The following is a 16,346-nucleotide window of genomic DNA, read 5'->3' as shown; positions in this document are numbered from 1 at the left end:
GCGTCAGGGACAAGAGTGCAGCGGACCATGAGACTGGAGCCCTTGAAGGGTGGCTGAAGGGAGGGTTTGTGTGGGGAGGTGTGAAGGAGGTATTTTAAAGGGAGGCTGGGGACCTAGAATGGCAGAAAATGGAGTTTGGCTTTTCTTCCTGGAGTCCCCCAGGACATGCCTTCCCACCTTGGGAAACTGGGGCTGTCTGCTCTAGAGCCTGTTGAATTCTCATTTCCCCTTAGATGGCTCCAGCAGGTTCTCAGGACTCGTTCCTTAGATTATTGTGAAACAGCACATTTTGGCCAGAAGACCAGAGCTTATCTGGGCTCCACTGGCTGTGTGATATTGATTAGGTTACTGCCCGTCTCTGAGCCTCAGTCCCAGCATCTGTAAAATGGCAGCCCTGGAGTAAAGGAGTTCACTCTCAACTCTGAGGGTCCAACACCTGGCTCCACCTTCACTTAGGCCCCAGAGAGACCAGAGGCTATGGACCTTTGGCCAAGGGGACATTCCTGGGCGGCCCTCTCTACTCTGTCTCACAAGCACAGGTGACGTCAGGAGGAGGCACTGGGAGTGACAGGCCTGTACCAGAGGCCCTACCGCCCAACTCTTCTCCCGCCCAGTCTTGGAAGGCTTGACCAGTGGAGTCTGTCAGCTTCCCCATTACCCTGAGAACTCACTTCCCCAAGACTAGAAATGGCCCCAAAGACACACTCGAGCTCTAGGACCTGGGCCTGGGCGTAAATCTCAGGCACGGTGTCCACCTTTCTGTGTGAGGCCCAGCCTCCTGTCTGGTCCTTGACCCTGATCCTCCTGGAGGCCTCCAGTCCCCTGTGGGCCCAGTTAGGGTCTGCGGATGGGGTCAAGAAGCTTGAGCTGCCTGCCACCCACAGCCAAGGAGGCCACACCAGAGGACAGGTGTGCTGTGTCGGGGCACGGCTTCCTCCCAGGGAATCCCTAGGAGGCCACCGGCTGGGAGGCTCTCTGCTTCCAGAACAGAAAGAAGAGACTCAGAGGGGACAGTGACTTACCCAGGGCCCCACAGCCCACTGCAGTGATGTGCAGAGGGAGAAGCGGTTCTGCATTCCAGAGAGGAGCAGGGCCAAGCGAGCAGGTGGCCTCTCCCAACCTGCTGCCATCCTGCGGACACGCACTGGACCTCGCTCCCCACATCTGTGAAGTGGGACTAATGACCCTATGCACCAGACTGTTCAGAGGGTTAAACCAGTTTCTATTTGTGGAGCAGGTAGATCAATGGGTTGGGCAGAAAGCACTGTAAGAACTTATGTGTAGCTGGATGCAGTGGCACATGCCTAAGATCCTTCTGGGAGGCTGAGGCAGGAGGATCTCAAGTTTGAGACCAGTCTAGACAACTAAGGAAGACTCTCAGAACAATAAAAACAGGAAGGGCTGGGGACGCAGCTCAGAGGTAGAGTGCTCCCGGTTACCCGATCCCCAGTACCAGAAGAGAACGAGAGAGCCTCATGTGTCCTGGCATCTCTTATTAAAAGAACACACAAAAGCCTTGGAGGTCTAGGCAGGAGGCAGCTCTGGAGGACTGAGCCATTCCTCCAGCAGCAAAGGTGGGGTCCTGTGCAGGAGGGGAGAAGATGCTCCAGGGGGCAGGAATCGGACTCCAGGGTCAGTTTTCCCACCCATCTCCCCTGGGGGCTGGCTCCCCATTCCTGTCCTCACACATGAGTGGCAACTTTGACACCAAGGCCCGGTTTTGGGGGACGGGACAACTACTCCCCCAGGGGGCACACCTGTGGGTTCCCACAGCACAAAGTCCAAGTGGGGAAACGGATGCGTCCTAAAGCGGAGCCAGATACAGCCAGCTTCCTGAACTCCCCTCACCCACCCGGGGCCCAGTGTGAGGGCGGGGCGGCTCTAGAGCTGATTAGCAGGGTATCTGGGGCTGACCTTCCAGCAAGCCAATTACAGGCGTCCCTCAGGGTGGCCTGTCAGTCCTGCCCACCCCGGAGCTCCCCCCACCTATCCTCTGCTGTGGCCTCCTTGGCTGTGGGGACTACTAACTGGCCTTAATCCTGATGATCTATGTAAAGTCCGAGTCTGAGAGGCTTATGTCAGGATAAACGTCAAGACTGGCCTTGAATTTGCCATCCTTCTGCCTCAGCCTCCCAAATGTGGGAATTGATGTCCAAGCGTGCTTGGGTGGCCAGCGCACTCAGTGTGTTTCTGTGCTGTCTCCAGCGTGTCTGTTTTTCCATTTGTATAGATTCAGGAACAAATTTGTGCCTCTTCATGCTTTCCCCATCGGTTCTTCCCGGGTACTCTCCCCTGCCCTCGGGCCCTGTCCTGGTGGGAATGAGAAACACCAGCAGCCACCATCCTATTACCCTGGGGGTCCTGTGGCTCATATTCCTGCCTCCATCAGGGGAGATGGATCTGGTTTTCACGCCTAGACTCTGGGCTCCGGACGGACGCTGCTGGTGCATAATGGACCCTCAATAAATGTTTAATTGAAATGAGTAGTGTGTGCGTACACATTGCCTTCTGCCGTGGACAGAACCTGAAGAACCGGCACTTTCCATATGCTTCTCTCTCAGCCAGCCAATTCAGCAAGCCTGTGACAGGCTCCAGGGGCACAAAGGGGCCCTGGGCCCAGACTCCATCCTTGAGCAACATGTTTGGTCACTTGTTTACTCTCTACCCCTCCAATGAGACTAGAAGCTCTGGAAGAACTGGGACCTTATCTGTCGGGGTGGCCCAGCATCCCTAGGTGAGTTCCAGCCGCAGGGTACAGGAATTCCGGAAGTGTGTTGAACAAACGAGCAAGGCCCTGGTAGGCTGGGCTGGTGACTCCTGCTGCACATAGGAAGTACTGTCTGGTCTGAGGATGAGTCCCTTGCTGCCACACTGACTCTGAGTCTCCCTGGCACTCTTGTGAAAAGGGAAAGCCAGGCCAGATCCCCATGTGTGGCTCCATGCCCTGCCCAGCACCCCTGCCAGCTTGCCTAGCCAGGAGGAGGCCGAGAAGCTCATCCGGGATGTTATCCTGTCAGCTTCTAGAGCATCTGCTCACGGAGTCTCTGAGCTGAACAGGACTTGAGGGGTGATGGCACCCACCCAGAGCCACAGGGCAGAGATGGACATAGGAGCCACTGCTCCCAGGGAAGCGGAGCGTAGTGCCTGCCCCAAACCTGCCCTGAGTTCATGTCTGTCGACCTCTTCACACTCTGGGGAAAAGGACCCAGTGAGAGCCAGGGCTGTGAGCTCAGTCAGCGGTGAAGGCCTTTGGCACCTCGTGTTCTGCATGGCCCAGACCCTCTTCCCAACCCCCAAGCCAGGCCTGGCCCCTACGGCCCTTCTTTGAGGCTGTTCCCCGAGATCACCGCCATCCAGGATTCCCACACATCTTTCTGGAAGGCAGGCTTCTCTCCTGATGGACACGTGATCGTTCCAGGGAATACACAAGCTTTGCTTTCTATGCCAATCATCTGTGGCATTGAAGTCAACCAATGTCCCCAACTTTTCACTATCCAGGACCCTTTTATAATCCTCTGCCTGCAAAACCTCTCAATTTGAAAGACACTTCTGCCACTCTGTGCCGGTGTCCAAGGCCAGTCCAGATTTGGACAGGTACGATTTGGTCAGTGACCATGACCTAGAGATTCCTATGATGTCACCTATATCCAAGGAGAGCTTCTGATCAGCTCACATTAACCTGGGCTATCATATAGAGATAATTTAATTCTAATTAAGAGCAGAAGAAAATCTTTAGTGTTTACCAGCCTCATTATGGGCAAATGTAGGATTTCTGGCTGGTTTGGGGAATGTTCAAAACTGCTCCTGGCAACCTGCGGCAGCCTTTGCCAGTGTCTGGCTGGGGGCCGCTGGCTGCATCATCTCTAAGGCCCCGTAGCTGTCCCCAGCAGCATCCTCCTGCCTGGAGTGGGGTCTTCGCCTAGGCACGACCCCTCCTGGCCTCTAAGAATGATACCATCTGGGTGGTCACCTACTCTGCTAGTACCCAGCCTGGACCTGGTCACACCTGTCCTGATGGTGTGGAGAGAGCCCATAGTGCCAGAGATGAAAGGACACTGGCAACCACCTGGTCCACTGCCTTGTTTTACAGGTGAGGAGACTGAGGCTGAGGGAGGTAAGTGACTTGCCCAGGAGCACACAGCCAGTGCAAGGAGACATGGATTTGGAACTCGAATCTTCTATCTCCCGCTTCAATTGCAGAAAGCTGATCATAGCACAGAGATGGTGATATTCCGGGTTTGCCTACGCTGACCCTGTTCTTATCGATCAGATATTCATTACCTAAACACAGTCTGTATCTTCAAGGGCCACCCACGGAGGCTCAGAAGCCCTGGCCTTTTCTCAGCACCTGGAAGGTGATGCCTGGGTAATTTTATATCCCCTTGGATCTGGGTTTCATCTTCCTATCCCACACCACTCCTCCCAGGACTGGGAACCACTGCCTCCGCAGGGCACGTCCCTCAGTTTCCACTGGGCACTGCCTGCCAGGCCGGCTCAGCATCTTCCTTTGGTGAATGGGAGATGGATGTGAACGCTTCCTCTCATCCAAAGGCTGTTAATTATAGATGCAGCCTTGGCTATTAACTTGATCTGAAACTTGATCTGAAAGCACCACGGGCAGAATGGAACCCTCCAAGTGGGTCCTGCTCAAGACGTGCAAATCTCTCCTCCACCTTCACCTGGCTCCTGCCCAGCGTAGCCGTGCAGGCCCGAGCCCCCGGGGAAGGAGTTATATGTTCTATTAAATTGGTTTCAAATGTTGTTTGTGGAATTTTCCCCCCCCGCAGTGTGCTGCTTTGTAGTTTGGCCCTGTTTGGGAAAATTAATCAACAGCTGAGCTTCTCATGTTGATCGCCCGTTTTCCTTCCGAGCAATGTGCAGGAGGTTAATGAGTATTTCTTGGAGTTGAAGAAGGAGGAGAATGGCAAGTGGTCGACCTTTATGTGCATAAAGGAGGGAGGCCCTTGTGGAAGTTCATCTCCAGGTCCCCTTAGGTAGGCCCTGTGGGCGGGAGGCAGTGTAAACAGTAGAACTGGGTTCTCCCGATCTGGGCCAGGGTGAAGCCGGTGTGCACCCGCCAGCCTATCAGAGCTCAGCAAGGAAGACTTGGGGACAGACCCAAGGAAGGTGCTGTGTCTTGTTTTACGGGGTGAGGCCTGAACCAGGGCCTCATGCATGCTAGGCGTGTGCTGTACCACTGAGCTACGTCCCAGCCCTTCTTGTTTTGGACTTTGAGACAAGGCCTTGCTGAGTTGCCCAAGCTGGCCTTGAACCAGCAATTCTGCCTCAGTCCCCTGAGGAGCTGGGACTACAGGCGTGAGCCACTGCACCTGGTCCTACTGGTCCTTTTGTTGGAGGAATAGAAAGGGCCCTGGGCCAGAGCTCATGGGTTCAAGTGAGGCAAAAGCCCTGACCCACGCTGACCTGGCCTCCAGCACCCATCTCTACAGGCCACCAGCATCTACCGATGTCTGCGCCAGCCCAGGTCTTGCTAACCACCGCACTAGACTAGGTGACCGAGCTCCCACACTCCTTAACTCTCCCCTCCCCTCCATTGTCACAACAGGTGTCCCTGTTACTCGCTCCTTTGTGGCACTTACCATAATCATAATAAAATAATAATTTTTAAAAAAAATTCAGCTCTGACGAGTGTGAGAACCGCCCGTGGCCCTGGCCCTCCGCCCAGCGCCTCCCACACAGTCCCTGCTCAGTAATCGGTGCTGAATCAACTCAGACCCCAGGAAATACTTTTTAAGCCCTAGTAGGTGTCAGACACTGCCCTGGACCCGGGACCCAGGGTGAGTGGAGCCGAGCTTGTCCCACGGGGCCTGGGACACAGGTACCTCCCTGCTTCTGCTGCCCCTGAACCTCTGATGGCTTCTCTTCCCTGCTCTCTGCAGCTATTCCTGGAGTTGGGGGTCCTCGGTGGGGGCGGCTTTTGGTGTCCAGCGTCACAGCCATGCCAGCAGCACACACAAGCAGTGTGCTCCATTATTCGCAAGCCCTTGCTTGGTGCCTGCTGTGCTCGCCATGCAGAATGCTGGCCCTGGGCCACTCCCCTGCCTCCGCTTCCCCCTCATTCCCAGACAGCAGGGCTCCCAGGGAGGGAGCCTCATTTGTGATTTTCCAGGGAAAAAGGGACACGTGGCCCACAAGGCAAAGAAGAGAACAGCTGGACCGCACACCAGTCACCGAGGCCTCTGCGAGGCACAGCAAACCCCGCTGGACCTCATTAGTGCGTCACGGATAAAGCAGCACCTGACAGCAGATGCGTGTTGCAGAGAAGAAACTGCGCAAGATTCGAGGAGCCAAAAGCCAGAGGGACAGAGGGAGAGAGGGATACAGGTTTCTTGTCATGGCCACCTCCCGTGCCTGCCTCCCTGTGCCAAGCAGGGAGTGCCCAGGGCCTGTGGAGTGGAGTAATTCTGCCTGGTTCCCAGGCAAGGGGAAAAGGAATGAATGTTAGGACCAAAACCACCTGGAACATTCATTCTCACCTTTATTTGTCTATAATGAAGAGGCTTCCAGTGACCCGAGGTTGCTCTGTACAGTTCTGTAGGATGTGCACTGTACAACTCTAGAGGCACCACACACATAAGTCAGTGTAGGTGTGTGCATGCATGTATACATAGATACTTGATTGTATGTATGTGTATATGTGACATGTGTATAGGTGACATATGGTATATCAATTTTCTGGAAAATATCAGTGGAATATCTCAAGTGGGGTGTGAGTGATGGCCCTGCCGGGTTCACATTGGGGACTAGGTCTGCGAGGGGGGTGCACACTGTAGTATCAGAATCCAGTTCCCCTGGGGTGGGGGCTGTGTGGTGTGGATGCAGGTTGGTGGCTGGCAGAGCCAGACTAGCAATAATAATAGGGACAACATCCCGGGTGGGAACCAGACTGTGGGGGACAGAAGGCCCTCCAGAGGCTGATGGGGGGTGCGAACGAGGACCCAGGCGGATGTGGCCACGCCCTGCCTCCCTGGGCCCGGCTCAGGGGACTGAATCTTCCTCCTCAAAACACTGAGTAGAAGAGAGAAAAGTTCTTTTCTTCCAATGTTTCTGGGAGAGGACTCTTACAGGGCTCTTCTTTACATGTACCCCCACCCCCACCCCTCGTTTTCTTATTACCCCACCTTGATATGATTTATTCATGACCTTTTTCAATAACATCTTTCATTTTCCAGACATAATCACATCTTCTGGCAGGAGTCCCTTCCCCTCCTGGGGTAGATAATTACTCTTGCAAATAGTATTACTGCTGCTAATGACTGTGAGGGGAGAGAGCCACGGCTGGGGGACAGCTGGGTAGGGGTGCTGGCGTTTGAGGCACAGACCTGGTTTCTTCGCTGCAGACCTGTCGGGTGGAGTCTGCGGGCCCCGGTCCCCTGGGTGCCACACCCTGGGGTGTCCACCAGTCAGTCCTTCTAAGCAACTGTTTGCTCTGGGGCTTCCGGAAGCCCCCGAAGGTAGGAATCGGGCTGGAGCTCCTGCGGACTCCCAGCTAGTCCTGTCCTCAGGACTGACCCCAGCTCCCTGCCAGCTGTCCTTCAGGGAGCCTGGCCTTGGAGGCCTTAGCCCTGGGTCCTTCGTGTCCTTTTAAGTCCTATCATCTGGGACAAGACCACTCTGAACTGCAGTTTTCTCATCTATGAAATACACCACCAGTACCTTCCTGGCTTTCCTGGCAGAGGCGCGGTGAGGACCAGCAGCTCAGGTGTGAGGGACTGAGGGCCCAGCCTCCCTCCTGGAGAAGACAAAGGGTGGGAGGACACGGAAGCCCTGGCTGAGAAATGAGGTTGCTGAGATTGTCCCCTATCCTAGGAAGGGGCCTGAGAAAGTGTCAGTCTGTTATTTAACAATGTGCCCACAGCCCCGTCCTGTGCAGGCATCTTGGTTTGCAGGTAAAAGCACAGGCTCTGGGTTCAAAGAGCCATAGGCTCCACTCCCGTTGGCCACTTACCAACCAGGGAAGGTGACTTTGCCTCTCTGAGCCTCAGTCTCCCCATCAGCCAAGTGGGTCCTAACAGCCTCTGCCTAGGGGTGGTTGTGAGGATTGACCAGGAGCGTGGAGGTGGCCTAGGCCGCCCTGCACATCACGCTGGAGATGGGAGCATGGTCACCCCAGGCGGTTGCCGGTGTCCTCTGACTTGTGGCCCCCACCCCGCCCTCTGGAATCTGAGGGCTCAGACCCAGGCCCTCCCCTCCCGGGGCTGGGAGCAGCAGAAGCCCCACCAATACCCGAGGCTCAGAGGAAAGGGAGCCTGGGTGTGTTTAGAGCGGGGCCTGAGACCTGCCCCAGCACCTTCTTCCGGGCACAGAGGGCTGAAGTGCCCGGCCAGGCCCACAGCCCCAGCTGGGAACCAGGGAGCAGGTGGGACACCAGGAACTCGGCAGCAAGAGTGTGGCCCGAGGTGGCAGGCTGACTTTTCAGAACAGTAGAGTCCGCAATTTTCCCTAACGAAGCCACAAACTACGGGTCCCCAGGGGAAGACTGGACTCAGCCTTAGTGACACAAAGCCCGTCTCCACGACTTTGCTCCGTAGATTAATGGCCCACATGACTTCACCTGCTGCTGCCCTCCTCCAGCACCCCGCCACTGTCCCTCCCTGCGCAGGGAGACATCAGTAGGTGTCGGTCCGTCATCAGGAGACTCATGACATGGAGGTAAGGAGGAAAGAGCACTGACCTGGGAGTTGGGACCTCCACCTGCAGCTTTCTGTGGGACTTGAGAAAAGTCACTTTCCCTCTCTGAGCTCAGATTCTTTCTCTGTGCAGGGAGAAGGTGCACTATGAAATGCAGAGCATCCTTCCATCTCTACCCTCAGGAGCCGGTTCCCACCTTTACCTTGTGAGTTCCGCACTGCATCTCATTCAGTGTACCACTGACCTGCAGGACTGGCATTCTTAACCCATTGTACAGAAGGGAAACAGGGACTCGAAGACTCTCGGTACATTGCCTAAGCTCACACAGACAGACAGACAGACCACGTGGGATTCCAACCCAGGCCTCTCTGACCCCAAAGTTCATGCCCTTTTGCTTTATGCTGTTTCTTTTCCACACAGCCACATAATGAATCCTGGCAAACGTTTATTGAGCAACTACTACACGCCGGGCTTTGTTCTAAGCATGTATCTATTTTATCTCATTCAATCTTAACAATCACACTAGAACATAATACCATTCTTTATCTTGTCTTATAGATAAAAAAAGCTAGGGTTTGAGATGCCTAAATAACTCCACCACAGCAGGTGACTGCAGAGCTGGGGCTTAAGCACTGGAGTGTGTGTGTGATATTTTTGGATTGTTTCTGCTACTTAGCACTGTCGGTGCTTCTTTGCTCAGGGGGCTGGAGCAGCCAGAAGGTAAATTCCTCATCTCCAGCACAGCATCCAGGAAAATCTTTTACTACTATAATTAGGAAATTAGTCAATAGTGGTGGAGGTGGTGGGGCACAGGAAGCTGATTTTCTGCTCTCAGGGCTAATAGTTTGTAGACCTCAGTTTGATGAAGAATGAAACGATTAGAACAGGAAGCACATCATCGTCCCTCACCTGGCGGTCACTTCAGTGTGCATCCTCTCCTGGCTGTGCCTACCCTCGCTCCCCAGCACAAGTTCAGGGGCCACCCAACAGGCAGGCGCTCTCTGTCCTGCTGGGGGAGGCCGGGAGTGGGGACGTCTGTGAAGGACCCCGGGAGGCTGGGAGGAAATTGAGTCCCTGCCCCGCTGATCTGCAGTTTCATCACTCTGGCCCCCTCCTGCCTTCCTGGCCAAAGCAGCTGAGGTTTGCACATGAGCCACGCAGCGACAGCGCGCAGAAGGGGAGACAAATGCGGAAAGGAGTTTGTTCATTTGGGTGATGGAGTGCTCGCTCCCTTTGCCGGCGCGCAGGGTTCAATAACGGCAGACAGGGCTTCAAAAAATCGCAGCATAAATAGATGAGCCCTTTAAGGTAATAGAAATGCTGTCATCCCCGGGGAGAAATATGTGCCCCCATTCCCCCCGGGAGGGGGACACGGTCCCGCCCCCACCTCCTGAGCTCCTTGTCCCCATTACAGCCAGAGTCGAAGGGGACATCTACAGAGGGACTGCCACTGGGGCTCCATGCGGGAGGACGGCCGGGAGGGGGCCTGGGAGACCAAGTCTTTGCTGCCCTAGCAGTGACCACGCAGGCTGCTCCCTGCAGGCGCCACGGTGGCAGCCATTAGTCCTGGAGCCGCACAGGAGGCTCCATCAGGATGGCATCTCAGGGAGGCCGTCATCAGGGCAGGGAGGGCTGGCCAGCTGCGGGGCGGGGATGGGGGGAGTTGGACATTCTCCCTGGGAGGAGGAGGCCTCCCTCAGTTCTGGGGCTGCTCTGGGGAACCCCAAAGCCCTCAGCCCCAGCAGGGGGAAGGCTTCGGCTCACTTGGCTTTGCTACCCGCCACCCGAGCAGGGTCCCGGGGCCAGGCCTGGTGGGCCTCCTGAGTGGGACCCCCTTGGTGACAGTATTGATGTGTACAAAATGGCAATAACTAAAACGTGCTGAAGGATGGCTAGTTTGCCAGCTCTTCTAAGGGCTTTGCAAGTGCTGGTGAACCGAATCCGCCCAGTGCTTCCGTGGGCTTTAGGGTTATTCCTGTTTCACACGCAACTAAACAGGGGCAGGAGGCCCAGCGCCCGGGTCTTCGTGACCACCACACAGTACTGCCCAAGGCAGGGGTCTGCCATTGTCCAAAGAACGCAGAGGGGGTGCTGGAGGGCGGCCATGGACTTCAGAGGGGCCAACAGGTAGATCAACTCCCAATCCTGCGGGCAACACCATGAATTTCCCTCCCGCACAGAGTTAGCGGGAGACGGGGCCTTGTCCTCAGGGCCATGTGCAGTGAGGAGGCGGGACGGAAGGGATGCCTCTGAGGAGAGGAGATTTAGGGAAGGCTTGTGGAAGAGCAGCCTTGGATCTCGGCCTGAAGGCTGAGAAGGATGTGTGTGGGTTCTAGAAGGACCGTGGGAGGGCGACAGCCTTGGCAAAGGCAAAGAGGCCCTGATGTATGTGGGGAAAAGGGAGCCATGTGTGGCTACCACACAGGTTCTGGCAGGACTGAGCCAGACATGAGATTAGGGTGGACTAACTATTTGGTTTAATGTTTTGTTTTGATTTTGGGTACTGGAGATTGAACCCACGGGTGCTCTACCTCTGACTTACATCCTAGTCCTTTTCACTTTTTATTTTGAGACAGTCTTGCCAAATTGCTCAGGCCGGCCTCCAACTTGCGATCCTCCTGCCATAGCCTCCTAAGTAGCGGGACTACAGGTGTGTGCCACAGTCCTGACTTGGGCTATTCAGTTTTGAGAGCAAGTTACAAAGGGTTTGCATGTTCTTTGGTGGTGTCTGAGGGGCCATGGTAAGGGTGATGTGACCTGAACCTGCAAGTGTATGGTCAGCTCCACCTGCCCCTCATCCACGATGCAGCAACTCCTCTAGCCAGGGTGGGTGGGTGAAAAGAAAGGTCCTCACCTCTTCAGAAAGACTCTGCCAGGACAGAGCTGCAGGTACTTCAGGAATCAGTTGGTCTGAGCTCCCCTCATTGACCCCTCATTCCATCTCCAGTTCACCCTGATGCTCGGCATGGGTTCTGAGGGTGCCTAGGGACCTTGCATGGTGCTGTCCAAGGTTCTGAAGCAATGTCTCCCCTTTTAAGTATTCCCTTTGGAATGACTGGAACCACTGTTTCTATTGGGCAGAGAATTTCATTCTCCTTTTACAGGTGAGAATCAGAAAATCCAAAGGAGGGTACCCAGAGCTATGAACTTGCTTATGACCTTCCAGCCCAAGACTATCCTCCCCACTGGGAAGCCCTAGTGAGATTCACCAATGGATGCCCCCAAATAATGCCATTGCTGCTGCCGAGCTAACGGGTAAAATGCCCAGGGTCTCTTCCCACCTCCATCCCCATCTCTGTTCCCCAAATGCTGACATATCCACCTCACAGTGCCTCCTGGGACTGACTGATCACTCAGGGTGATGCACAGGTGCTTGGGTGGATCTGCCTGCAACAGCTAGCTCATCCTGACACTGTGTGTGTGTGTGTGTGTGCGTGTGCGTGTGTGTGTGTGTGTGTGTGTGTGTGTGCATGCCAGGACTTGGGGAAGCAAGTCCCCTCACCACCCTAAAAACTTAGCATTCCACCAGGGATCTATTATGTTCCAGGCACTAAGCTGTGAGTTTTCTGCATGAAGTTTCCCACTCTCACAGCTAAAGTCTCCTGTAACAGATGAGGATATTCAGGCTGAAGCAGGACAATGATTTGCCAGGAGGCTGAGCAGGGGTGGGAAAGCCAGGATTTGAACACATATTTGTGTGGTTCTACAGTGCCCCTTCCATCAGAGCTCATCAGCTAACAAAAGAGCTTTCGGGGGCTCCCGCCACTACTGGCTTCTTAATCCTAGGTGAGTCACTTATCCTGTTGGAACTTCAGCTCCTCGTTTGCAAATCGAGGAAAGTGTTCGTGTACCGCTGCAGGGCTCCCGGGAGGCATGGAGGAGATGATGCAGGCAGCACGGACTCAGTGAGTGTCGCTGCTGGTGTGGGAAGGATTATTCTCAGAGCACGACTCCTTGGTGGTGGCTGGATGGGTGTCCAATGAGCCTTTGCATACACACCCCGCCCCAGTCCTTAGCAGAATAAATATCCAGTGTTCTGGTGAGAGGGGAGAGGGTGAGGGCCAACGTGCCCAGCATGCCAAGCAGGGCCTGCTTCTGCCCCATGTCCCTGTGCCCTCTGGAGGTGGGGACCACCTGGCTGGAGCAAGCAGGTCACTGAGGTCCCAGGGATGGTTCTGGACTATCTCATCAACACTGTGCCTGGTGGTGTTGAGCCCAAGACCCCTCCCAGCCCTCAGAGAGTTGGCATTCATAAAGCTGCACGACATCCTGGTGGGAGGGGACAGCTGAGGATGTGGCCTCCTATCCATGACCAAGCATGTTGACTACTCACATCTGACAGCAGGCAAGACTGCTTGACTCCTTCTATCTTACAGATAAGGAAACTGAGGCACAAGAAGGTGAAGTGAGGCATCCAAGGTCGCCGAGCCTAGGGTGAAGGTCTCTGAACTCCCAGAGACTGGATCTTTTAATTAGCCCATCGCCAATTCCCTATCCTAAAGCCTGTTGGGAAATAGGCAAACCATCCAACAGACAAAGGCACATCTAATTATTACTGACTGCGGGGTAGTTTAAGGGGAGTGTGCTCTGCAGATTGATTGTCCCATCCCCGACTTTGGCCAGAGCTGGCTAATTGCAGAAAGTCACATACTTGGGAAGCTGGGGTGAGGGTGAGAGTAACAGTATCCCCCTTGGAGCCTGGTGCTTGCAGAAATGAGTCACTTGCTGGTTGAGAAGAGTTGACTGTGCTGTAATCACCTTGAGGGGACCCTGCCTAACACCCAACAGGGCCCCCAGAAAAGCCTTTCCAGGTATAATGAGGCTGAGCAGGAGATGAATGGCAATTCACGGGGTCTCACCAGGGCAGCGTGGTTCACCATCTGTCTTCCTCCTGAGCCCCAGGCAGGAAGGACTCCACTGTGAAATGATGCCAGCAAGCATCAAGCCCCCCAGAGTTCAAGGACAGGAAGTAATTTGCATCCCAGATGGGAGGCGATGGCCTGGCCTCTAGACTAGTGGAGCTCTGGCTGGAGGCAGTGAGCACAGCAGCCCTTCTCCCCAGGCCCTGATTTTCCCTTCTTCTGAGGAACAGAGATTAAGCAGGGATCTGGGGGTGAAAAGGAGGAACAAGGAGGTGGGGCTCTCAGGATACCCATGATGACGCACATAAGCAGACCGTGACACCCCTCAACGAGTCCCACCTGCTTGGTGCACATGCCTTCTTGCTCTTGCTTTCCCTCATGTCCCCTGGAAGTGGCTATTTTCCCCATTGGGTCCATGGAGTCCACATAGCAGATCACCTTGGACATCCTTTGGTTCAGCTCCCCTGGCCACTCACCATGTACACTCGCCCAAAGTCACAGAACGACCGTAGTAGCCACGCTGGAACTTGGCTAGGGTCGGGACACCCCATTAGCAGTCGAGTGCAGTCAGCTTCAATCTCTTGATCATTTGGTTCTGTGAGATTTTTAATCCCAAGTAATTATTCTCTCCTACCCAAACCCCAAGCCTAGGGTGCTACCATTTTTCCATGGAAGTTATGGACCACCACTCACACCATTTCAGGCCAACTAGAAGGAAACCTCTAGAAGGAACAGACATTTTCCCTTTAAAGACACCAAAGAGTTTGTTTTCACCCAACTTTATCTTTACTGAGGAGGAGTAAAGACAGTGTCATCAAGTAAACAAGCCCCTCTCTGCCATTCTCATGACAGGGCTGTCTTGCAGACAGTGGGTCACCACCCTGGCAGCACACTGGCTTCAGTCAGATCACACCCAGACCAACAGTGCCAGCGCCTCTGGGAGTCCGGCCAGGTATCAGTGCAGCCCCTGACCAAAACCACAGCTGTGCATTCCCTTCCTCCTCAGGGTGGGGACACACCCGCAGCATCAATCAGCTTGTCAAAGCTGCAGAGCCTCAGGCTCCACCCAGACCTGCCACTTCTGAACCTGACATTCAACAAGGCCCATTGCTACAACAGCTCTGGGTGGCCTTTCTCTACACCAGTAAGCAACCGCGAAGGCAGGTGTTCCATTTCACAGGTGAGGAGGCAGAGCCTAAGAGCCTAAGAGAGGTTAAGCCGCTGGCCTAAGGTCACACCGCCAGTGAGTCAGACTGTTAGGATGTGACGCAGATCTGTTTCCAGAGGCCACACTCTTACACTGCACAAACCACTTCCTATAGCACAATTAAAAAAAAAAAAAAAGGTCTGGGGGACGTGTGCACGGGGGTCCTTGGCCTCAAAGCGAATGCCCCACCTTTGAATAGGTCAAGTTCCCCAGAATCAAACCTCATAAAGACGAGCATAATTCATGAGGAAACCCAAACAGTAAACAAACACGTGGGGAAAATGTTCACTCTCCCTAGTAATCAGAGAAATGCAAATTAGAGCAACAGTGAGGAACCATTTTCTACCTATCTAATTAGCAAAGATTTTTTTTTTTTTAACGTTAGCGAAATTGAAATAGGTATACTCACAGACTACTGGTGACAGTGTAGATTTATATAACCCTGCAGGAAAGTGATATGGCAACATCCATCAGGAGCCATAAATATATTATGCCCACTGACCTGGGAATTCACCCTAAGGAAATAATTCAATAGGCGTGGGGGGAAGTGGTAGGAACCGGCTCACTGCGAGCCGGCTGTGAGCGCTGGAATCAACTTAACATTCAGCAGTAAGGGAATGGCTGAGCAAACTGGGGGTTCACGGGCTCCTGCAGTTCTGCAGCCATTTAAGATGATAATTAAGACGCAGCAACATAGAAGTGTAGGTGACAGAAGGCAGAACACAAAACAGTCTATGTGCGCTGTGGGTATTATGATGTAAAAATGTCACCCTCATGAGGACAAGGACAGGAAGGAACTGGGCACAAAAAGAAAGCTAGTGTTTCAGAGCAGAAGGTGATGGAGTGACCTCCTCCGCTGTCGCTTTTACAATGACAAACCCCAGCCCTTGGAGGACAGACTCAGGGGCTCTCCTGTCATGGACTCTCTGAAGGGGACACAAGAGACACTCGTGTCCTTCACCCCTGGGCAAAAGGCCAAACCCCTCTTGCCAGGGGGGAGCTGACCTGGAAGCAGTCAGGGAGGCCATGAGGGGCCATCCTGTCTTACCATGAAGCCTGGGGCACAAGTGCAGCTCCCAGTGACGCTGTGGCAGTCGGCACCGTTCTGACAGGTGCAAGGCAGCTGGCAGCCATCGCCGTAGTAGCCAGCAGGGCAGGACTCATTGCAGTGGTGGCCAGACCAGCCTGGCTGGCAGGTACAGGCTCCAGTGACGGGGTGGCAGCTGAGTCAATGAGAGAAGGGGAACAGTCTGTCAGGGTTTAGCCATGTCCCATATTCTGCTCACCCTGAACCTGGTCTGCCCAGCATAGCTGGATTGAAGGACCTGGAAGGTTAAATGGCTCAATGCCTTGTTTGTTTATCAGAAGATACCCAGACCACATTAATGGCCTCATGAGTCCCCAGAAACAGGCTCAGGGTGGTTATGTAATTTGCCTAAAGTCACACAGCAAGGATTAGCTTGTAGCAAGATCAGGATTAGAACCCAGACCTTCTGACTCCCAAACATGTACTCTTTATGAAACAAATACACAGAGACCAGAGTCTCTAGTCCCTCGTCATGAAGGCTACGGGGTCCAGAGTTTCACACACACCTCACCCAAGGCAGATCCCTAGTGTGGCCCAA

General features: G+C 54.2%; 1 protein-coding gene across 13 annotated transcripts in view; it reads right to left on the bottom strand.

The window, feature by feature from the left end:
* Megf11 (multiple EGF like domains 11) overlaps positions 1–16,346 on the bottom strand; it is a 322,486-nt gene that overhangs the window by 37,356 nt on the left and 268,784 nt on the right. For all 13 annotated transcript variants that reach the window (XM_021727705.3, XM_078049438.1, XM_078049436.1 and 10 more), the window contains one exon: positions 15,770–15,944. In XM_021727705.3, coding sequence (XP_021583380.2) covers positions 15,770–15,944 — 175 coding nt within the window. The remainder of the gene's footprint in view (positions 1–15,769; positions 15,945–16,346) is intronic.

Source organism: Ictidomys tridecemlineatus, chromosome 5 (assembly GCF_052094955.1).
Source record: "Ictidomys tridecemlineatus isolate mIctTri1 chromosome 5, mIctTri1.hap1, whole genome shotgun sequence".
Lineage (NCBI taxonomy): Eukaryota > Metazoa > Chordata > Mammalia > Rodentia > Sciuridae > Ictidomys > Ictidomys tridecemlineatus.
This window is presented reverse-complemented; position numbering and strand designations above follow the sequence as displayed.